Source organism: Carya illinoinensis, chromosome 8 (genome assembly GCF_018687715.1).
Source record: "Carya illinoinensis cultivar Pawnee chromosome 8, C.illinoinensisPawnee_v1, whole genome shotgun sequence".
NCBI lineage: Eukaryota > Viridiplantae > Streptophyta > Magnoliopsida > Fagales > Juglandaceae > Carya > Carya illinoinensis.
Window position 1 is genome coordinate 29,703,804 of NC_056759.1, and position 24,146 is coordinate 29,727,949.

Genomic DNA, 24,146 nt, shown 5'->3' on the forward strand with positions numbered 1-24,146 from the left:
ACTGAAATATGAACTGAAGTGAAGTGGCTACCTGGAGGGAAGTCTGCGATGGGAGTTAAGTTGGAAGACACAACTGATTACGGTGTTGTTTGGAGCTTGGAGAGTGACGACGCCATTTGAATGAATAAATGTGACGTTGCATTTTGGAGTCTTATTTACTTGTTGTTTGAGTCCTTATAGTAGTCTATTTTCATAGTCAATTATTTTACTGTCCACGTGTTACTTGGTTATTGGTATAGTTGTTACTCTATTAGAAGATATGAGGGATGTGAGCAGAGGGAAGATTCAATTTGGAAATTTACTGAACATTTTTCTTTTTCTTTGGGAGGAACTGGGGACCTCGAATACCCCAAGGCGTGGCCATTATCATCCTCTTCTTCTTGTTCATTCAATACATTACTATTACAGTCATTTGCGGGAATTGAGAGGGTCATTATAGTTTACCTATTGTCCATGGTGACAAATCTCGAGTTTGAGGGCAAGGGGTGTGCAGTGTGCAATCGGCTTGACAACATGGAATTTCCTTTTTACCTAATCATGGTAACGCTCTATGGTAGTGTTTCTGTCGACAACATCAAAGGTGTGGCTGTTGTAAGAGAGAGGGAGAGGGAGAGGGAGAGAGACAGAGAAATGAGGAGTGAGGCTTATCGGTTGGTGAGGTAGATGTCAACGGCATGGATAGGCACGTTGGACTTACTGTGGCATGATGGCGGTGAAGCGCTGGCATGGCAATAAGTGTACATCACAGAGTTTCCACACAAGAGATTGGGAGTCGGGGAGGGGGGGGGAGGCAGAGAAAAAGGGATTGCAATGGAATCGCTGAATGTACTGTTACGTTCGAACGTATATACAGTCAAAAGTTTGAATGTAACATTTAGCTGGATGTTTAACTCCTAACGTTCAAATGCAACATTTCTATATTTTGAACATTTAGGTATATGTTCGAACTGTATACATCAAACATTTGAATGTAATGTCTCTTGGGACGTTTTAGTCCTAACGTTCGAATGCATATTGGCAATAGTTCGAACGTTTAGTCAAATACGTTCGAATGCATTAGAATGTTCGAACTTATGCACATGAAATGTTTGAATGTAACGTTTCATGACTCCTAATGTTCAGACATGATTACCTACACATTCAAATGTCATCCTTTTATGTTCGAACATATTTTAGAACAGTTTTAATTTGTTTCCCCTTATATATATACTCATGTTTTTTTTTTTCTTTTTGGAGAATATGACTCATCTTTTGAAAATGAGGAAACTAGGAAGGGAAGGAATCCATAACACTTTTCTATATTTTATGTAATGAAAAATATCGTTTAATATATCTAGTATTTTTGTATTTCAATTTTCAATCTTTTTAAATTTGGAATCCAATGTTTAATTTTAAAATAGTTAACATTCGAACATTAATGATGATCTTTCGAACATAAACTAAATCATTCGAACTATAAGACAAAACATTCGAACGACTAGTCTACACATTCTAACGTTCGAACCAATAACCTACATGCTCACTCGTAAGTGGGCTTAATGTTAGAACGTATATAAACTGTTCGAACATAATAATTTATACGTTCACATGTACTCATTTAATAACGACATTGTCTAAGTTACATTTGAACAAAACACTATTATAGTTCGAATATATAACCATTTCTCGTCCACCTTTAGTGATGGTTTCCTTCAACCGTCATAGAAAAGTATTTTTTGTGACAGTTTCAGGACTATCACACATTCAAAACCATCACAATTCAAAAATCAATAGTCATGGCTAATGTTGAACTTGCAAAGAAGTTATCATGACTTCTCTGCAAGTTTGACATTAGTCACAACAATAATCTTGCCAGCAACCACATTATTCAGTGCCTTAGGCTCAACACTCACTAACTTGCCTCATGAGTCCCTTTTTACACTCCATATTATATACAACAATATTCTTTTGGTGTTTAGACAAATATTAATCCATCCCAACACAGATACCGGCATAGCTAATATTTAGCTAGCTAGTGTGTGTTACGTTAGTAGGTAAATCGAATTTCGATCCAGAAATTTTTCCAATGGCAAAGGAGTCAGTTTTAAATAAGATTCGACACAAATTTAGCTGAAGATGATGGCCAGAGAAGAATCCATGCATATATACGAGGGCAATAGGCGATTTTATATATATTAGCTGGGAAAAATCACTAGACCACAGATATTGTTTTATATATTAATATATAAAACAATATCGATATTATTTCTACCAGTACATAAGCGTTATGAACGTACGTACTCACCCATGCATGTAGTTGGTACGAAAAGAAAAATCATCATAGAATTATATATATATATATATATATAAAGATCATCACTCAATAACAGACTTATATATATATATATATTATGTATATATATTATCATTATCTCATCTTTTGAATCTGTTTAATTAGGCGAAAAAAAGAAAAACTAATCTTTACATTCCTACATGAATTCTTAATGATGATTAAGTGCAGTTTGAATAGTAAGATAAGATGAAATGGTTTTAGATTAAAATTATACAAAATATTGTTAGAATATTTTTTTTTAATATTATTATTGTTTTGAGATTTGAAAAAGTTAAATTGTTTATTATATTTTGTGCGAATATTTGAGAAAGTTGTAATAATAAGATGAGATGAGTTAGAACAATCTTTGTATCCAAACTCACAGTACTAGTTTCATCTCTGAAAAGAACAGTGCTGCCCAATTATAAATAATAATAAGTATTTGTACCTTAAATATATTCTTTTGAGCAAAAATTGAAAGGTAATAAAATATATAAATAATGATAATTGCAAATTCATATGCCGATCGATCGAGACTATATTTATAGATAGCTCCAATATTATTTTCGGCTTTAAACACCGTGAGGGAATACCAACTTGACAATGATCGATGCTGTTTAAAACATCTTCAACAACAAAAAGGAAACAAGGAAAATAATTGACACAACATAATTATTACTCCCAAGCTGCTGGTTGAGGAACTTCTGTAAAACTTAATTTGCATAATCTTAATCATCAGGTTCTGTTTTCTAACTCTTGGTAATTATCTTCCTGTGGTTCTCAAGTAATTCAACAAATTTGTCCACGTATCGGTGCTGGAGCTCCATATTCCCAATTATGGGGGCCATTTCCTTTGCTTTGTTCCTGAATATCTGGCCCTCTGCATCATTCATTGCCAACCTCAAAGTTTTTGCCACTGAGTCACTAGTAAATGATCCATCTTCTTCATTCCTGGGAATTTCAACTCCTACCTGCTTCTCTTCCAAGAGCCTAGCGCTTAATCCTTGGTCCGCAATGAATGGCAACATGATCAGTACACGTCCAAACTGCAATGACTCTATTACGGAACTCCAACCACAGTGAGTCACCATGCCCCCAATTGACTCATGGCGTAATATCTTGGACTGAGGTGTCCAGCCCGACCAAACAATCCCACGACCTTTGGTTCGCTCCTCGAACCCTTCCGGTAGCTCAATTGAATCCCCATTCCCATCAGCTGACAGGTTTCTTATAGCCCAAAAGAATGGCAGCCTCGATTGCTCTAGCCCCAGAGCCAACTCATTGAAGTCTTCTTGACTCGGTCGGATTTCACTTCCGAGTGCTGCATAAACCACTGACCCTTTCTCTTTCTTGTCCAGCCACTCAGAAATTGTATCCCAAGTGCTATCTTTGCTGTCATTGCCTTCTTGTGGCAAGGGTGGCAATAAGCCCAAAGGAACCACAGGTATATGGAGTAACTCTCCCAAGAGATTCAACCACTCAGCCTCGACTTCCATGCATGTTTTAATAGCCACCACATCGGTGGACGAGTACATTGTCATGAAATGAAATGACATGTCTTCAGCACCAGATTCATTCATTCTAGCGTGAATTTCAAACATTTTTTTAGCCTCGTAGAGTCGATATGCTACTTTGGTTGGAAAGGGGACCCATTTGGGGGGGACAATGAAATGCTCGAGTTTTGTTCGTGCGTTGGGGTCGGGCTCGTTTGTCGTTTTGGACGACGCTAACAACGGCAGCTTTTGTGGGGGGCCAGTGAAACACAAGGATGATGAGCTGGAAATATAGAAGAAAGCCTGCGAGATGCCAAGTCTAGCTGCAATTGATGGTAACCAGTGAGGGGCGAAGTCATGAATGATCCAATCAGGGCTTGAAGTTTCCAAAAACCTAGACAAAGGTTCTTGAAGACCATCATAAGCCATCATGAGATATGGCAGTAAGTGCGACGGTATGTCTTTGGTCGACTCTGCATTTTCCGGCATGTTGTCAACATGGGGTAAGGGAAGCTTCACCAGGGTTATCAAATGTGCAACATTTGGAGGGATCTTGGGGAGGCGTTCAATATTTCTAGGTGTTGATATGAACGAAATACGATGACCCTTTCGCTGGGCTATGAGCTTGCTGAGCTCCAAAAATGGGATTAGGTGACCAAAGGCTAACCATGGGAACATGGCCATGTGAAGTTGCTTCTTGGGCTCAGCCATGGCAGCTAGGTACTAATTTAGTGGTGGTGGTATTCCAAGATTACTTTTTATCTTCGCCTGCAGTACTAATCTCGTCTCTTGGATATATATATATACACACACACACACACATGCAAGGGCGTACCTTAACCACTGTAAAATAAATACAAAACTTACCCGCTCTAAGGGTTGTTTGGGAGATGGGGTCTCATCTAAAGTAGGTACGATGGAATTTAGGTAAAGGCAGGAGTAAATTGGTCATTTTATCTACCCATTGTAGGTAAGAGATCAATTTGTTTTCGCTAAGTTGCACAAGTTTTTTTGGTAGCCAATTAAGCAAGCACGAAAGAAAGAGAGAAAAAAAGTTACCATATTTAATGGGAAGCTCGGAGAAAGAGGTTTGCAAGGAATTGAAAAAAGGAAAATGATAAATACACAATATTTTTTATAGTAGTTTACATAATTATGTTTTAAAATGATGGATATTTTATAAAAATAATTGTATTTGAAAATTTTTACACCACATCATCTATGCGATATATGTAATTTAATTTAGAAGATGAATTTGAAAATTTAAATCTTACTAACAAAATTATAACAATACTTCTCATTAAAAAAAAAAAAAAAAAAAGGAAAACTAAATGGATTATGTTTACAAGAAAGTTTTTCTATTTTCCAGTATTGATTACTGTATATTAATGCCACCCGGCCCATTGCTTTATTATAGCACTCTCATTGGATCATGTAGATGCAAATTTAATGGGGTGTTTGACTAATATAGTCTTAAAATGTGTTATAATGGATTATGTAATGTAAAAAGTGATGACTTTTTGCTTTCAAATTTGATAATTACGGTAGCATAACCAAAGAAATATAAAAAGATATTTGATTATTTCAATGAGAATGCTTGGCGGATGCCATTGGGCACCCTTTAACAATAGTTATTAATAAAAATTCTTAATTTCATTATTTATCGTGTGAGCGCCATAGATTTGTCCTAGACCTATCAAAATTCTTTATTTTTCTTCGTGTTGGACCGCAAGCCGTTTCGGGTGCATTCATGTGCATAGGGACCCTATAAAATATAAACCCCTTTAATTGCTGACCACAACGATATTGGGCCATTTGCACGATTCCAAGTCAGATTCTAATACTACTTTATGAACAATTGATTAACTGAGTAATATTATATATAATCACTTTTACGTATTTTTTATAGACTTTACTAATGTGATTGGTTGAATTAATATTTTTTATTATATAATCAATCACATTAATGAAGTGCGCAAAAGAATACGTAAAAGTGATTGAAAATAAAATTTTTGTAACTTATTATTTCACTTAAACCCATGCCACTTAGTATTAGAGCATCCTCATTAGCTTGATTAAATTCATATTCAAATTTGGCCAATATCAATACTTCTTTACATTTATCTATTCCATCTAAATTCAATCCCCATATTAGATTAGCCATTCATTATTTATATAATAATAAAATATTATTAAATTAATATTTTTTTAAACTTATTTTTATCACATTTTATAATTTTACCAATTTAATATTGTTAATAATTATATTATAATTAAATTAATATTAAAAAAACATACTTTCAAAGGTCATTTAATCATTTGAAATGAAAGTGTAGAATATTTTAATATTTTAATTGATAAAATGAAAGTGTAAAAATGAAAATATAAGAGTGAAAAAGTAATATTTTAATTTTTAATTAATGAAAGTGGTCTTCTATTATTAGGTAATGACTGCAGAAAAAATATAAAATATTTTAAATTTATGTAATTTAATGTAAGTCTTTTTTACATAAATAATTTAAATTTTGACTAGCATCGTCGTTTGGCAAGCCAATGAAGATGCTTCTTAGGAAAGGCACTGCTGAGCTAAATATTCTCCGAAGATAGCTGGCCTAGTCACGAGACCCAAGTGTCCATGGGCTAAAAAATAACAAGCCTGACCGAAGAAGGCTAAGATCGGCAACTGCCCAAGGTACAGAATTAAAATATAGCTGTCATTAATAGAGAAAACATAATTTATAGTTTTAGGGCTTATAATTTATAATTTAAATAATAAATTTTATTATTAAAAATTTATTTATTATTTCGAAACTATATATTTAAAACGCTGTCAAAATATATTACGAAGAAATACTTTCTGATGTAGAAATTATAATTATTTAAATATTAAATTAAACTGAATAAATAAAAAATTATGCCAATTCTCATAATTCCCTCTTTACACTATCTTATCTCTCTGTCCCCTCATTTTATTGTAGAGCACTTTCTACTTATTATCTTTACACCACATATTACACTTAATTTTTTTATTTCTTTTATTTTCTTTTTATTTTTTATATCAAAGACATTTCATTCAATCAAAACCATTACATGATATGTTTATTAGTCCATAGAACTTGTGAAATAAAACCTGGAAAGGAATTCTACCAAACTGAAATATCCTCTACATTCCAAGCATGTTTTGCAAGTTTATGTGCTGCTTCATTCCTCGGGCGTCCTGTGTGTTGTACTATGTAGAGCTGGATCTTCTTCATCAAATCTTTTATTTCTTGTATCAGGTTATCCAGCAATGACAAATGTTCTCCAGTAGCTTGCAATTCTTTCACCATTAACAAAGAGTTACTCTCCAAAATAATCTCATATAGGCCCAAAGGAGCACACAGTTGCAACCCTCTAAAAATTGCTAAAAGTTCAATCTTTGTAGGATCATTGATTTGATTTTCTTTTTTACTTGCAAACATAAGGACTTCACCTTTAGCATCTCAGAGAATAATTCCCACCCTTGCTTTGTGTTGATCATGAAAAACAGCCCCATCTGCATCTAGTTTCATGAACATTAGAGGAGGCACCTAGCAACACTTCAGTTGATTCATTTGCTTTGGTTTTCCTTGAGCTTCATTATGTTCCTTTTGCAGATATAAGGCATGTTCCAACACTTGCTCAGGTTTTAGGTCTTTCTCCTCATGAATTCTCTGATTTATTCTATACCATATCCCTTAGGTAACGAGAAAGAACTTTTCCAGATCCTCTTTACCACCCTTGTTCATAACTTGCCTTTCTAAATCCACAAGTTCTTCTTTAGTTTAGATGGTGGCAGGCAAGTTAACTATTCTTTCCCGTACTCCCTTATTAAGGGGCAATAATAAATAGTATGTCCAACATCCTCCACTTCCTCCCTGCATAATTTACAACATTCCTCCATAAGTACCTTCTTGTTTTTTAAATTATGCGAAGTTGACAGTCTAGTTTTAAAACTTCCATCCTGTTTGGTAGCTATAACTTCTATAGTCTCTTCCAGATACACTTCTGGTTTTCTGCATTAAAGCTATGTAACAGCCCACTCCCCACTATTAATAATAAAGTCACTTTTTAAAATTTAATGAGAGCCAGACTGCTACTACTGAACTTGACGTACAAATACCTTTTCTTAAAGAAGCACCAAATACAAAGATTCTATAAATAAAATAATTCTTTATTAAAATACTGAGATCATCAAAGAGAGTACGCGGAAGCATTTAATAAAGTTTCTCAAAATCTGTGCCATAAAAAATCATAAATCCTGTTCTCAAAATCTGTACATGTTCTAGGCCACTGTCACACCTCACTGAACTAAGTCTCGTCTTCCTATTTGACTTTCATAAATATTCTGACTTGGGGTGGTTTAAAAATGTAAAAATAAACTAAAATGAGCCAATGACTCATTTTATGATGAGAACTTAAAATCATGACTGATCATGCTAACGCTTATGCTATGCATGACTGATTTATCTAAATTAACTTACTGATCTAATTTATCTGACTTATCTGGTTGGCCAACACACTTAACCCTGTGTGCAAGGTTGTGCACTAACTTCCCTTGCTACAGCTAAGGAAGTCGATTGTGCAGTACTCTAGCTTAGTACAGTAGACCATGCTTGAGTCTGGGGCTTGCATGCCCACCCTGAAATTGTATTTATACCCTACATTTGAATGGCCAACTGATTAGCTATTTTGAGCTTATCTTACACTTGATTGTATAAAAGCTTATATGTCTTATGCAATGTAAGATATATGAGATGCATAATACAAACATGATAATTATAATATGAAGAATGAAACATGATGAATGACGTACTTAGAAATATCATGACATGCGTGATACGTAAACACTGGCTTCGAAAGAACTAGCTTTAACAATAATAACATATAACTAGTTAACATATGCTAATCCTAATTTATGATCAAGCTACTTACTTTGAAGTGTTGCTTCCTAAAATTTTCAATACAAAATCAATCACATTGCTGGACTATGAGGTTTATGGTTTTCTTTTTTTTTTTTTTTCAAATAACATGGGGTAAGGAGATATTTATAGACAGATTTGGGAAAAGGTGACAACTAGTTTGAGTTGGACTAGGTTAAAAAAGAATTTTAATGTGAAGATGACTTGTAGAGTTGTATCCCCGTTGGAATAGGATACCGAAAAATTCAAGAAGAGAGTTTGAATTTAGAAACATGATCTAGTAGTTCATTCAATGTAGGATTGGCAGCGACTGAGACTGCATAGGGAACTTCAATCCATAATGAGTTTAATTTGAAATAAATATCTAATAGCCAATCTTTAAATTCTAAAAGGATTCTAACTCATTTAATAAATAATAAATTAGATTTAATCTAGTTATTGAGCTTAATTAAAACTTCTAATCAATTGCAATAATTTATTGTTCGTGGGCTTATCCAATATAGCTCATTAAATTTAATTTAGGTCCAATAAAAATTATCAATATAATAACCTTAGAATTATTGGGCCGGGGCGTTACAAACTCTCTCCTTCTTTAGTTTTTCCAATTGCATGAAACAATTTGCATGCACCCTTCTCACTAAACTAGGCATTCTTTTCATGTTCCCATATAAGTTTTTCCTCTTGATCTCTTGTTGCTATAATAATTTTCAAAACTTCAGCTGCAGCTCTTGGTGGTATAAGGCTTCTAACTTTCTCTACATCCCACCATTTAGTAGTAACATCAACGAGGCTAGCCACTTTTTCCACCTTTTGATTCTTGTGCTTATTCATACTTTGTGGAATGCTTTTTTTTCTTTTGGTAGCCAATAACCTACCAAGATATTAATCAATTTTCTATTCTCCACCCTCCATCAGCAACTTTGTAATAGTCATTTCTTAGCCTCCCATATTCCTTTCCGGACATAGGATGGCAGGAGGCCTAGCTTGGAATCAAAGAAACTAGAGTTTGGAAAATATTTTACTTTGAACAATTTGTGCAACAGCGTGGATTCCTCATTCAGTATTTTCCATCATTGTTTAGCCAATAAGGCCATATTAAAAGTCTTTAGGTCTCTGAAACCCATTCTCCCCTCTGCTTTTTTATAAAACATCTTCTTCCAGCTTACCCATCGAATCTTGTTCCCACCAAAACTTTACCATCATATTTTTTAAATCAGAACAAAAATTTTCAAGTAACTTGAAATAACTCATTGTGTAATGACATAGCCTCTACTTTGATAAGAATTTCCCTACCCACTTGAGAAAGCAATCTTTCCTTCCAACTTTGGTGCTTCTACCAAACTTTATGTTTCAAATGAGAGAAAGCATTGTTCTTTGCTCAACCTATCATAGGAGGCATTGTTCTTTCAAATATATTTTTATTTGAAAGTTTGAGAAATTTGTAATGATTAGTTTGAAAATGTTTGTGTTTGAATGATATTTAGGAATGAAATGGGACGTGATGAGATGAGATATAAAACTTTTTCAACCATCTCCTAAATCAAATACTGATCTTCGTTTCCTCAGTTAAATCAAATAATTTTGTGAAAGTATAGTACAGAATTAAACAATAAGACAAACATAAATCTTATAAGGAAAATGATTAATTATGTTGTTTTAGAAAGTGCAAGACCTGTGTATTTCATTTGAAGAATATTGTTAAATTTAAAACTCACGAATTTTTTTTTTTTTTTAAATGGAATGAGTAAACTTTTACATCCTAAAATTATATATAAAATTACTTACATTACAATAATACACCCACGGTTTCCTCCCTTAAAATATCATCCCAGCTTTATAGGCTAAAACCATGTCGCAGATATATAAGAGAAACTATATATGTACGTTTCCCTTTTTTTTTTTTGAATCAGAAACCATATATTGATGTAGAAATGCAAAGACAGATAAAAAACTGTCAACATTACATAGACCGTTCTAACTGTACAGTCGACATAACCTGCATTGCACCATCTTCAATCCATATTTGCTAATTCTCATACTCTAAAGCTAGCTTTGCTAGCTGGTGGGCCGCATAGTTGGCCTCAAGGTGAACAAAAACAACTTGCCATTGAGGATGAATCATTAACATACTTTGAGCATCATTAACCAAAATACCATAATCTGCACTAATCGCCTCATTAGAATTCATAGCCTTAACAATGATTTGAGAGTCACCTTCAAACACCACCCTTCCCAAACCCAAGTCAACACAAACTTCCATTGCCCTCCGTAAGGCCAACCCTTCTGCCATCACAGGCTTCACAATAGGCTTTTGGCTTACACACACACAAGCCATGATATTCCCTTGCTCATCCCGTATAATGATACCACAGCCTGCTCTATTGAGTTTAGTACTAACAGAAGCATCCCAGTTTGCCTTCAAAGTTCTAAATTCTGCTTTCTTCCACCTTATGTCTCCTCTGTCACTCGGACTATGAGAGGGAACTACATCTGTGCTTGTTAAAAGTTCTAAAACTTATGTACGTTTCCCTTAATTTCATTAAACAAACGATTAAAATATAGATTATAGTGGCGCAAATCATGGCATTCGAGACTAATAGTACATGAGCTCCATTAAGTATTTTGTTTAAAACATGATCTTCAACAACATTTCCAAACCAATGTAAAAGAACTCAATCTTGACAATTAATAGTGCTTATAAATCTCATCACTTTCTAGGTAATGATTGTTGTTTCTCCAGCAACTCAACAAATTTATCAACGTATCAGTGTTGGAGTTCCTTGTCCTCAAATATTGTGGCAATTTCTTCCCGCATAGCTTGTCGCCAGTAATCATGCTTAGCAGCATGTGAGTAGGATATAGAAATATCAAAATTGGACAATAAACCAGCAAGAGTTGAAGAAGAATTTCCAGAACTGGAACGGAAAAACCCATACCTATCCAGGGTACAGATACTCGAGGAGAGTGACGTACCAAAGGCTCTGGAGGTGCTGCAACTGACTGAATCTAGAGTGTTGTAGGATCAGATATTGGATGAGCCACCAGAAGAGACTATGGGCGGGAGCATCTCGTATACACAATACCTGGTTTAAAGCGAGAACTAACTTGAGGAAGATTCGAGAACTACTGCTCAAAGGAGGGAATAACCACAATAGAAGACGAGGGCACAGAGGACACATGAAAGAAATTTTGATTTTCAAAGAAAATAACATCCTTAGCGTGTACGATGTAATGTAGGATCATAGTAAACAAATCCCTTTTGACACACATTATATCCCAAGAATGCACATCGAACAAATTGAGTAGATAATTTATATCACTCATGAGGAGGTAAATGAACAAAACATACACAACCAAAGATACGGAGCTTATTGTAACTAGGTTGCTTATGCAATAAATGGAAATAAGGACACTCCATGAGTAGGACTTGAGAATGTAAATGATTAATCAAGTGAATAGCAGTTTTCATAGCCTCAACCCATAACATGGATGAAACATAGGATTCTAACAAGAGAGTACATACCACATCTAGGAGATGATGATTTTTGTGTTTGGCTACTCCATTCTGTTGGAGAGTGGCGGGACATGAACATTGATGAATAATACATTTAGAAGCCAAGAATACCTGAAACTCAGTAGACAAATATTGACCAATGGAATCTGTGCATAATGTCTTTATAGAAGCATAAAATTGATTGTCAACATATGCTAAAAACTCAGTGTAAGTGCAGAAAACATCAGATTCAAAGCGAAGAAACTAGACCGAATTAAATCTGCTATGATTATCAATGAAGGTCACATAGTATTTAAATTTTTCATGTGAACTAACCGAGGAAGGTCCCCAAGCATCACTATGAATAAGATCAAATCAATGAGAGGCTCTACTAGCATGCAAAGGAAATGGAAGAGTTTTGTTTTTACCAAGTTTGCAAGAAGCACACTGAAGAGATAAAGAAGAACGTTCTTTATTACCAAGTAAATCGAAATTCAATACATAAGATAAGATCTGAGTATTGGGATGGCCTAAACAACGATGCCACACAATACTAAGATCTGAAACATTATTACAAGTAAAAGACTTAGTAGAAGAAACTGAAAAAAGAGTTGGAACAAGCAAAAGTAGTGGAAACAAGCGCCCCACTTTAGGTCCCTTCGGGATCGGCTCCCTAGTTACCTGGTCTTACACAACACATCACTAGAAAAATTAACACAATTGTTATCAACTAATTGACCAACATAAATAAAATTCATGGAAAACTGAGTAGCAAGAAACACATCAATGAACTTAGAAAAGACATCTCCAACAGCAGCTATTAGCAAAGAATTGCCATTGGCAATCTGAATAGCAGATTGACCAATGTAGGGCTGACCATGACACAGAGTAGTGGGATTATTCGTCATGTGATTAGAGGCACTTGAGTCCATGTACCAGAGTTTAGTAGAATTGTTACCTTAAAACCCCTTTGTTGATAATGCCAAAATTAGCATATGTTGCACTATTTCGGGTGTGGAGTAAGTCACTGCAGAAGGTGCAGGAATAGGGGAGTCACTTGAAGAAGAGCTAGGGGCCACAGAAGTCACTGTGGGGGGGGGGGGGGGGGGGGGTATACGACAATCTTTGATAATGTGACCCTCTTCTTGCAATAAGAGTAATATTTCTTGGAACAATTAGCAATGATATGCCCAAATTCCTTGCAGCCAAAACACTGCAAGATGCTAGAATGCGCAGGTGGTCCTCGTCGTTGAGCAGCATAAGCCACAGGGACAGACCATGAACTAGTAAAAGATTGCTCCAGAGTAACTTGAGTACTAAGCTGTTATTCTTCACGAAGTAACTCACCAAAACAAACATCAAGAGAAGGAACATGAGAGTGATTCAGTAGAGAAGAGTAAACAGATTCATACTCACGGTAGAGTTTCATAAGAAATTGATCACGACAACTAGTCTTGTGAAGACGTTGAATGGAAAGAGAGGCAACAAGAATATCCGCAGTAACCAGATCAGAATATTCATTCCAAAGAGTCAGAAACGTCGAATAATAGTCTTGGATGGAACGATTGTCATGTTGAAACATGGCAATCGCATGCTCTAACTGAAAACGATGGACACCGTTATCTTGATGATATACTTTCTTTAAGTGAGTCCACATGGACTGAGCGGTGCGATGAGGCCGCAAGTTGGTGACAATATGTGGCTTAACTGAGCCAAGACGCCAAGACCTATATCAACTTTTCCAAACTTCCAAAAACATATCAACTTTTTTAAATCTCAAAACAAAAATTATATTGAAAAGTTATATTCCAATAATATTTTAATTTTATAATTTTTCTATTCAATTTTTTCTCTGTCATTTTCAAAATCCCTTAACATCTTAACTCAAACCATTTAACTACTATTCACATACTATTTCACTATTATTCAAATGTTATTTCATTATTATTTAATTTATAAATTTTTCATCTTATTTTATTTCATATCATCTTATTTCACCATCCAAACGAGGCCGAAATGAACTTTCCGATTGCACAAAATAATAACTATTTGTACCTTTTCTTTTGAGCAAGAATTGAAAGGTAATAAAATATACAAATAATATTAGAGGCACAAATTATATTGGCGATCCAGACTATTTGTCGACTTCAACCCGCATACATGAGCTAGGGATCGATCATACCTTGACAATTAAAAAGTAAACAAGGAAAATAAAGTTATAAAATCAAAAATAATGGACCTGATCTCATGTAATAGTACAACAGAAAAACAATTAACCAACATGAGGGACACGGCCCTGATGATGATGACAATGTTAAAACATGATCTTCAACAATGTTTAATTCCCAACCAACGTTAAAGAACTCGATCCTGACAATTAATATTACTTAATCTCATCACTTTCTAACCCTTGGTAATGATCTGCTTGTGGTTCTCAAGCAATTCAACAAATTTGTTGACGTATCGGTGCTGGAGCTCCTTATTACCAAATATGATCGTCATTTCTGTCCCTGTGTATCTGACCCTCTTCATCCTTCATTGCCAACCTCAAAGTATGTGTTACTGAGTCCCTTGTAAATGACCCATCTTCCTTCTTCCTGAGAATCTGAACTCCTGCCTGCCTCTCTTCCAAGAACCTAGAGACTAATCCTTGATCCCAAATGAAAGGAAGCATGATAAGTACATGTCCAAACTGAAATGCCTCTATTACTGAACTCCAACCACAGTGAGTCACGAAACCCCCAACTGACTCATGGCCTAATATCTTGAACTGAGGTGCCCAGCCCGTCCAAACAATCCCACGACCTTTGGTTCGCTCCTCGAACCTTTCCGGTAGCTAAATTGATTCCCCACCTGCTGACTTTCTTAAAGCCCAAAAGAATGGCAGCCTCGATTGCTCTAGCCCTAGAGCCAACTCATTGAAGTCTTCATGACTCGGTCGGATTTCACTTCCGAGTGCTACATAAACCACTGACCCTTTCTCTTGCTTGTCTAGCCACTCGGCAATTGCATCCCAAGTGCTATCTTTATTATCAATGTCATTGCCTTCTTGTGGCGAGGGTGGCAATAAGCCGACAGGAACTGCGGGTATATGGAGACACTCTCCGAAGAGATTCAACCACTCAACTTTGACTTCCAAGCAAGTTTTCACAGCCACCACTTCGGTGCCCAAGCACACCGTCATCAGACGAAACAAGTCCGAAACACCGGAGGCATTCACTTCAGTGTTTTTTAAGAGCTCTTTCACCTTATAAGGCCGATACACTATGTCGGATGAAAAGGGGATCCATTTGGGAGGGACATGTAAGAGTTTTTATTTAAACTTTATGTCTCACACACCCATCTTAATAGAATTTGAAATAGCTCAAAGTTATCAGATAAAAGATGAGTGATAATGGGAGAAGAAAACTCCTAAGAGATAAGATTAAAACTCTATATCTTTAATTATAGTCAGATACAAACTCTGAGATTTCTTGATGGTCAGAAATCTATAAATAGCACTGAGGGGTTAAAGGGTTCTCACCTACAACATTAGAGTGCCTTTTGCCATCGTGAGACACTTGTGAGGCAATGTTGCTAGGGTGATCCTTCTTTTATATCCAGATCTAATTCTTCATCGAACTGATGGAGAAATGTACGTATTTATTTATCACTGTTTATTATTGTAGATCATATAAAATTGAAGATCTGTTTATTAATGTTCATGATAAAATATTTAACATGTGGTATTAGAGTTTTAGGTTATAGATTTTTTATGATCTCGATAAAATATACAGTGAATATATATGATTCCATGTATTACGATATTGCAAAATATTACATTTTGATCTGACATGTAAATTACGATGATATTTTTGAGACATTAACTCTGTATTTTTTATATCATGTACGTGTTACTCAAAAGTTCCTGTGTTTCTTAAAAGTTCACAAGCCATCAACTCTGTGTATTATGTACGTGTTGCTTAAATGTTACTAATGCTGAATTGTGGATCTAACTTGGCGTTGTTTTCATTTTTTTTTTCCTATACAGTGTGAGTTTTTACATTGCGTATTAAAAAAAAAAAGGAGGGGGGGGGGGGGGATGGTGCGGCGAGGAGGCTGAGAAACTCCTCGCCGGCGTTCCTGTAATGGCAACAGAGGGCTCTAAACCCCATTGCCGCAGAGGATCCGTGGTTAATAATAATAAAATAAAATAAATGGAGAGGGTGGACCTCGATGGCGAGTGGAGGCTGGGGATGCCTTGTTGTTCTTCTCCTTGCCGACGAAGACCACCGTGAGTTACTGTGAGATGTGGTGCTGCGTGTTTGTTGAGGGAAGGTACTGGTGCTGCGGTGGTTTTTTTTTTTTTTTTTTTTTTTTTTAAGGAAGAAGAGCAGATGTTATAGATTAGGGTTTATAGGAAAAGGTTTGGGTTGTGGGTCATGGGCCTTGGCCCAATCCAATTGTTTTATCTGTTGCTTGGTTTAAATACTTAGCAGATATAGTGCTTGGGCCTTGTGTTCTGGCCAGCCTGAGGGAAAGAAAGTGGGCTGTGCATTGAGCTCTGACCCAATCTCATCAGACCCATTTGGAGTCTGATCAGTGAACCAATTCGAGTCTCAGCCTAGTCTGTTGAACCGGTCCAGTTCAGACCCGGACCAGTCAGATTTTATTTTTATTTTTTTAATATTTTATTTATTTATTTAAAAATCTGAATTTTATTTTATTTTATAGACATGTTATTAATGTTATTTACATGTATGAAAATTTTATTATTGCTAAATTTATATGCATGTTATTATTGTTAAATATATGTATTAAATTTTATTAAATGTTATATGCATGTTATTATTACATAAATAAATCTTATATACATGTATGAATTGGCTCTTATTATCATGCTATATATAATTGTTTATCCAATATGGACAAGTGATTTACATCAAAATTATAGAAAAACTTGGTTGCCCAAAGGTACAAGATTTTCTTAAATTTTGGTGAAAAATCATTAAATTCCATAGTAACGTGGATGTGATAGAGTGGAAAATTTTGTGTGTCAAAATCTACTCCCAAAGGAGAATCTTCATGACACTACTAGTTCATCTATCAAATTAAGGTTGGAGTGAACACTTGGTGTGTCAAGATCTACTCCCAAATGAGAGTTTTGATGACACTACTAGTTCATCCATCAAATAAAAGTTGGAGGGAACAATTTGTATATCAGAGTTTACCCCCAAAGGAGAATTCTGTTGATACACCTAGTTATCCATAGAATTTAATATTGATGAGAACACTTTGTGTATTAAGATCTACTCTCAAAGGAGGGTCTTGATGACACTATTAGTTCATCCATAATTATTTAAATTTTGATTATTGTTTATAAGTGTCTAACTCAATGTACCGACATCATTACATTAACAAACTTCATCAGTTCCTGTTTTGAATGGCTCTAATTTTTCTGAATGAGTTGAGCGAGTTAGATTCACCTTAGGGGTCCTTGACCTGGACTCATCCCTTACAAGTCCAAAACCACCACCCCTCACTGAAAAGAGTAACAAGGATGAGAAAGAGTCTTTTAAACAGTAACAAGGATGAGAAAGAGTCTTTCAAACAGGCTGAGTCTAATGTTCATGAAAATGACCATAGCTGAAAGAGTCTTTCAAACAGGCTGAGTCTAATGTTCATGAAAATGACCATAGCTGAAAATATTAAAAATTCACTTCCTAGTGTTGAGGATGCCCAAGATTTTTTGAAAAATGCTGAGGTGAGATTTAAGTCTGCAGATAAGTCTTTAGTAGGAACACTTATGGTTAGACTTACCACCATGAAATATGATGGAGCCAAAGGAATGCAAGAGCATATCTTGAAATGACAAATATTGCTGCCAGATTACAAACCCTGGGAATGAAAGTAGAGGAGTCCTTCATTGTTCAATTTATTCTGAACTCATTGTCACCTTAATATGGTCCATTCCAAATGCATTATAATTTTATTAAGGATAAATGGAATGTGAATGAGCTGGCAAGTATGGTAGTTCAGGAGGAAGTAAAACTGAAACAACAAGGGCATTACTCTGCTAATTTTGTGACCAAAGAAGCTAGAAATAAAAAGCACCATTATGGTAAAAAGAAACGAATTGGACCACCAAGAGGAAAGGAGCCTGGAAAAGTTAATCAGGTTCAACATAATAGTACCAAATGCTACTGGTGTGGAAAAAATGGACACATGAAATCTGAGTATCAAAAACATAAGGCTTGGTTTGAAAAGAAGGGTAAGCCTCTTGCCCATGTATGTTTTGAATCAAACCTTGTAAATGTTCCTACTCATTCTTGGTGGCTAGATTCAAGTGCTAATGTTCATGTTTCTATAACCATGCAGGGATACCTTACAAGCCAAACACCAAGCCCCAGTGAGCGATTCATTTTTATGGGAAATGAGAATGAGGCCGAAGTTTTGGCCATAGGTACTTTTCGTTTAGTTTTGAGTACTAGTCATTGTTTAGACCTTCGTAACACAGTTTTTGTGCCTTCTGTGAGGCGTAATTTAATTTCCCTTTCTAGACTGGACACTGATGGTTATTCTTTTTCATTTCATAATGGTAGTTTCAATTTGCTTAGAGACTCTTTATCTATTGGTTCTGGGTTTCTTTCCGATGGTCTTTATAGACTTTGTCTCGATAATACATTTGTTCATAATACCTATACCCATAACCATGAAATGTGTATTGGAACTAAAAGAAACATGATGAATGAACATTCTTATGACTTGTGGCATAAGAGATTGGGGCACATCTCCAAAGAAAGGTTAAAGCGATTAGTAAAAAAAGGGATACTTCCCCATTTAGATTTTACTAATCTTGAAGTATGTGTGGATTGCGTTAAAGGAAAGCAAACCAAATATACTAAGAAAGGTGCCACAAGAAGTAAAAAGCTTCTTGAAATAATTCACACAGATATATGTGGACCATTCTCCACTGAATGTTTTGGTGGAGAAAAGTATTTTATCACCTTTATAGATGATTTTTCATGGTTTAGATATATTTATCTACTACATGAGAAATCTCAAGCTGTTTCAGTAATTGAGGTATTTCTCATGGAGGTGGAAAGACAGTTAGATAGAAAGGTAAAAATCATCAGGTCAGATCGAGGTGGAGAATACTATAGAAAGTATGACGAATCGGGTCATAACCTTGGCCCATTCGCCAAACTTCTTGAACAGCATGGCATTGTTGCACAATACACGATGCCAGGGATGCCACAACAGAACGATGTTGCTGAAAGGCGTAATCGGACTTTATTGGATATGGTTAGAAGTATGGTAAGCAATTCTACCTTACCCAAGTCATTGTGGTGTGAAGCCATTAAGACGACAACTTATATCTTAAACCAGGTTCCTAGTAAGTCAGTTCCAAAAACTCCTTTCGAGTTATGGACTGGTAGGACACTAAGTTTAAGACACATGCATGTTTGGGGTTGCCCAGCAGAAGCGAGACTTTACAACCCACATGAAAAGAAATTGGATCCTAGAATAGTAAGTGGGTACTTTATTGGCTACCCAGAGAGATCCAAAGGATATAGGTTTTACCGTCCTAATCACAGTTCGAGAATAGTGGAAATAGGGAATGCCAAATTCATTGAATTTGGCGAAATCAGTTGGAAAATGGAACCTAGAGATGTGATCATTGAGGAAGTACGAGTAAATGTCCCTATACCTACATCCTCAGAAAAGATAATGGTTCCTCTAATTGATCATCACAATGATACATTGGAACAAGAAAATGATCACCCATCTCAGAATGATAATACCACTGATGAACCAAGTTCAGAGTTACCAGAACAAATAGTCTTACACAGATCTCAGAGAGATCGGAGACCTGCTATTTTAGCAGACTACGTGGTATATCTCCAAGAATCTAAATTTGACATTGGGACAAGTGAAGATCCACTAACATTTTCACAAGCGATAAAGAGATGTGATTCTAGTAAATGGATCGATGCCATGAAAGAATAGTTGAAATCCATGGATCAAAATCAAGTTTGAGATCTCGTTGAGTTGCCTAAAGGGTGTAAAAGAGTCGGGTGTAAATGGGTCTTTAAGACCAAACGCGACTTTAAAAGCAACGTCGAATGACATATGGCCAGACTTGTTGCTAAGGGTTTCACCCAGAAAGAAGGCATTGATTACAAAGAAACCTTTTCTCCAGTATCTAAAAATGACTCTTTTAGAATCATTATGGCATTGGTGGCTCATTTTGATTAAGAGTTACACCAGATGGATGTGAAAACAGCTTTTCTAAATGGAAGTTTGGATAAAGTGGTCTACATGGAGCAACCAGAGGGATACTTAGAAAAAGGCAAAGATCACCTAGTATGTAGGCTTAAGAAATCAATATACGGGCTTAAGCAAGCTTCCCAACAATGGTACTTAAAGTTCAATGATACCATTACTGCCTTTGGATTTAAAGAGAACATCATTGATCAATGTATATACCTAAAGGTCAGTGGGAGTAAGTTTATATTTTTGATCCTATATGTTGATGATATCTTGTTGGCTAGTAGTGATCTTGGCTTACTTTATGAAACAAAGGGTTTTTTATCTAAGAACTTTGAAATGAAAGATATGGGTGAGGTGTCCTTTGTAATCGGAATTGAAATCCTCCGGGATAAAAACAAGGGCTGTTGGGATTGTCTTAGAAAAGTTACATAGAAAGAGTTCTTTTGAGATTTGGCATGAAAAGTTGCTCATCACTTGATACTCCGATATCAAAAGGTGATAAGTTTAACCTATCACAATGTCCTAAAACTGAGTGGGAGCGTAAAGAGATGGCAAAAATCCCCTATGCTTCGGTTGTGGGGAGCTTGATATATGCACAAATTTGCACGAGACCAGACATTAGTTTTACAGTTGGCATGCTTGGGCGTTACCAGAGTAACCCAAGGATGTCTCATTGGAAAGCAGCAAAGAGGGTATTGCGATATTTGCAAGGAATTAAGGATTACCAGCTTACCTTTAGGAGAACTGAAAACTTAGAGGTAATTGGATACTCAGACTCTGATTTTGCTAGTTGAACAGATAGTAGGAAATCTACTTCTGGATATGTTTTCCTACTAGCCGGTGGAGCGATATCATGGAAAAGTATGAAGCAAACTATCAATGCTTCATCAACAATGGAGGCTGAGTTTGTGGCTTGCTTTGAGGCCACTGTGCATGGTTTATGGTTGAGGAACTTTGTCTCAGGGCTTAGAGTTGTCGACTCTATAGACAAGCCACTGAGAATTTACTTTGATAATTCCTTTGCAGTATTTTTCTCCAAAAATGATAGGTATTCTAAAGGTGCTAAACACATGGAGCTCAAATACATAAGTGTCAAGGAGGAAGCATAGAAAGAAACAGTGTCCATAGAACATATTAGTACTACGCTTATGATAGCAGACCCATCAACGAAGGGTCTAGTAGCGAAGCAGTTTAAAGAGCATATTGACAGAATGGGTCTTATGATATAAACATGTTATTGAACTCGTAGATGTTTTATTTTATTTTGGACACTTAATGATATCTATTATGGTTGTTTTGTTTCTGTTTTCTTGTCTTTCCATTTCTTTATACATTGAATGATTTGGAAGAATGATGACAAGATAATGTCTACAACAGACATGAATTGGAACCCAAAGCATCACGGTATTAGCCTTAATTATCCCAATTAAAGATCATGTAAAATTGGTTGCTGGTGTTGTGGTAGATGGAAGGAAATTTGTTGATTATATAACAGAGGACCGCCATGACTCACATCAGTAGTTGATTTGACATTGATATTACAGAACTCATGTAATGTACTTTGAGCTATGAAAGTTTCAGGAAATGAATTTGTGCAGTATAGTTAATTTCCTGTAATAAACCCATGAATGGAAAATATTATTTTATGGGCATATGGGTCAAGTGGGTGAATGTAAGAGTTTTTATTTAAACTCTATGTCCCACACACCCATCTTAATAGAGTTTGAAATAGCTCAAACTTATCAGATAAAAGATGAGTGATAATGGGATAAGAAAACTCCTAAGAGATAAGATTAAAACTCTATATCTTTAATTATAGTCAAATACAAACTCTGAGATTTCTTGATGGTCATAAATCTATAAATAGCACTAAGGAGTTAAAGGATTCTCACCTACAATATTAGAGTGCCTTTTGCCATCGCGAGATACTCGTGAGACACTCGTGTGACAAAGTTGTTAGGGTGATCCTTCTCTTATAGTCAGATCTAATTCTTCATCGAAATGATGGAGAAATGTACGTATTTATTTATCACTGTTTATTATTGTAGATCATATAAAATTGAAGATATGTTTATTAATATTCATGATAAAATATTTAACAGGACAATGAAATGCTTGAGTTCTGTTCGTGTGCTGGGGTCGGGCTCGTCTATTGTTTTCGATGACACCAACAATGGAAACTTTGGTGGGCCAAAGAAACACAAGGATAATGCGTTGAAAACACTGAAGAAAGCCCGCGAGATGCCAAGTCTAGCTGCAATTGGTGGTAACTAATGAGGTGCAAAGTCATGAATGATCTAATCAGGGCTTGAACTTTCCAAAAACCTAGACAAAGGTTCTTGGAGACCGCCATGAGCTATCTTAAGGTAAGGAACTATGTGGTATGGTACGTCCATGGTGGCCTCTGCATTTTCTGGCAGATTCTCTACATGGGGTAAAGGAAGTTTCACTAAAGTTATCAAAGTTGCTATATTTGGAGGGATCTTTGGAAGACGTTCTATGTTTTTCAGAGGGGATATGAATGAAACGCGGTGACCCTTTCAGGCTATGAGCTTGCCGAGTTCTAAGGATGGGATTATGTGACCAAAGGCTAGCCATGGGAACATGGCTATGTGAAGTTTCGTAGATTCAGCCATGGTGTTCTGAGTTTCTCTCTACAATCATTCTTCTCCGCAAATTACATTTAAAACGCATCGACCAAACATATATCAATGGTCCAAGACTCACATCAACGGTCCGGGATTCACATCGACCTCTCATTTCTGATCAGGTTTTAAAGTTGATGCAATTATTGGGTTTACATCATTATTGGGTGTCCTTCTCAGACACGTGCCATTTAATTTACTTGAATAATGATATGATTATTAACTCTACTTTTGTTCGAGATTTGATAATGCTACGGGCCGGTTTGTACCGACGTTGAACGTGTTCGTTGTGTATTTAAAACTTTTATTATTTTTTTTATCATTTTCTTTTAAATATTTTTTTAACATCACTTTTTTTAACATTTTTAAGGTATTTAATCATTAAAAAAATTTAATATACAACTTCATTAATAGTCACTTCCTTAACCAGATTATCTTATTCATCTTCCCACATCAGATAACTTACATATTTTAATTTTTCTTAATTCTAATTTTTAGTTTATTCATACTAAACTAATTGAGTTGTTCTATTCATCATCCATATTGTTATGGATGTGTTTTACTCCCACTCATGCACGATCATCTGCAACCAAAGAGTAGAGTGGCTTGACAGCTCTAGAGAACATCTCTGATGCCTAAGTCAGTGATTAGGATGGAAAACTCCATTTTTAATACCAATAAATCAGATGATCTCTACATACCAGCTAGGTTCTCTACATATATAAAGCCCATGACATTTATGTTATTATGTGATAATGGATTTATCCGCTATTCAAAATTCAATTCTTGGAGTGAAGGGCTTATCTATACTCAAAGGATAAGATAGCTTTCCTTGCCTGAAGGACTCTCAGACAATTATTCTCTCGGTGGTTAGGATGGACTAGGCTCTGAGGGTGGGCAAAGTTCTCAGGGGACTAAGGGTTAGTAGCCCGATTGGTAACCCAGGCCCACTGGTAAGCCCAATAAGCATTGTAATGATATTAAGCCCCTTCCAGTTACCCCGCAAAGTCT

The 24,146-nt window shown here is 35.7% G+C and overlaps 1 protein-coding gene and 1 pseudogene across 1 annotated transcript; both read right to left on the reverse strand.

Moving 5' to 3' along the window:
* Positions 1-2,831: 2,831 nt before the first annotated feature.
* On the reverse strand, positions 2,832-4,587 carry LOC122318289 (putative UDP-rhamnose:rhamnosyltransferase 1). The gene has a single exon (XM_043135519.1). The coding sequence runs from the start codon at positions 4,513-4,515 to the stop codon at positions 3,061-3,063; it is 1,455 nt and encodes a 484-aa protein (XP_042991453.1). The 5' UTR covers positions 4,516-4,587; the 3' UTR covers positions 2,832-3,060.
* An 8,974-nt stretch (positions 4,588-13,561) lies between these two features.
* Positions 13,562-15,532, reverse strand: LOC122274588 (annotated as a pseudogene).
* Positions 15,533-24,146: the final 8,614 nt, after the last annotated feature.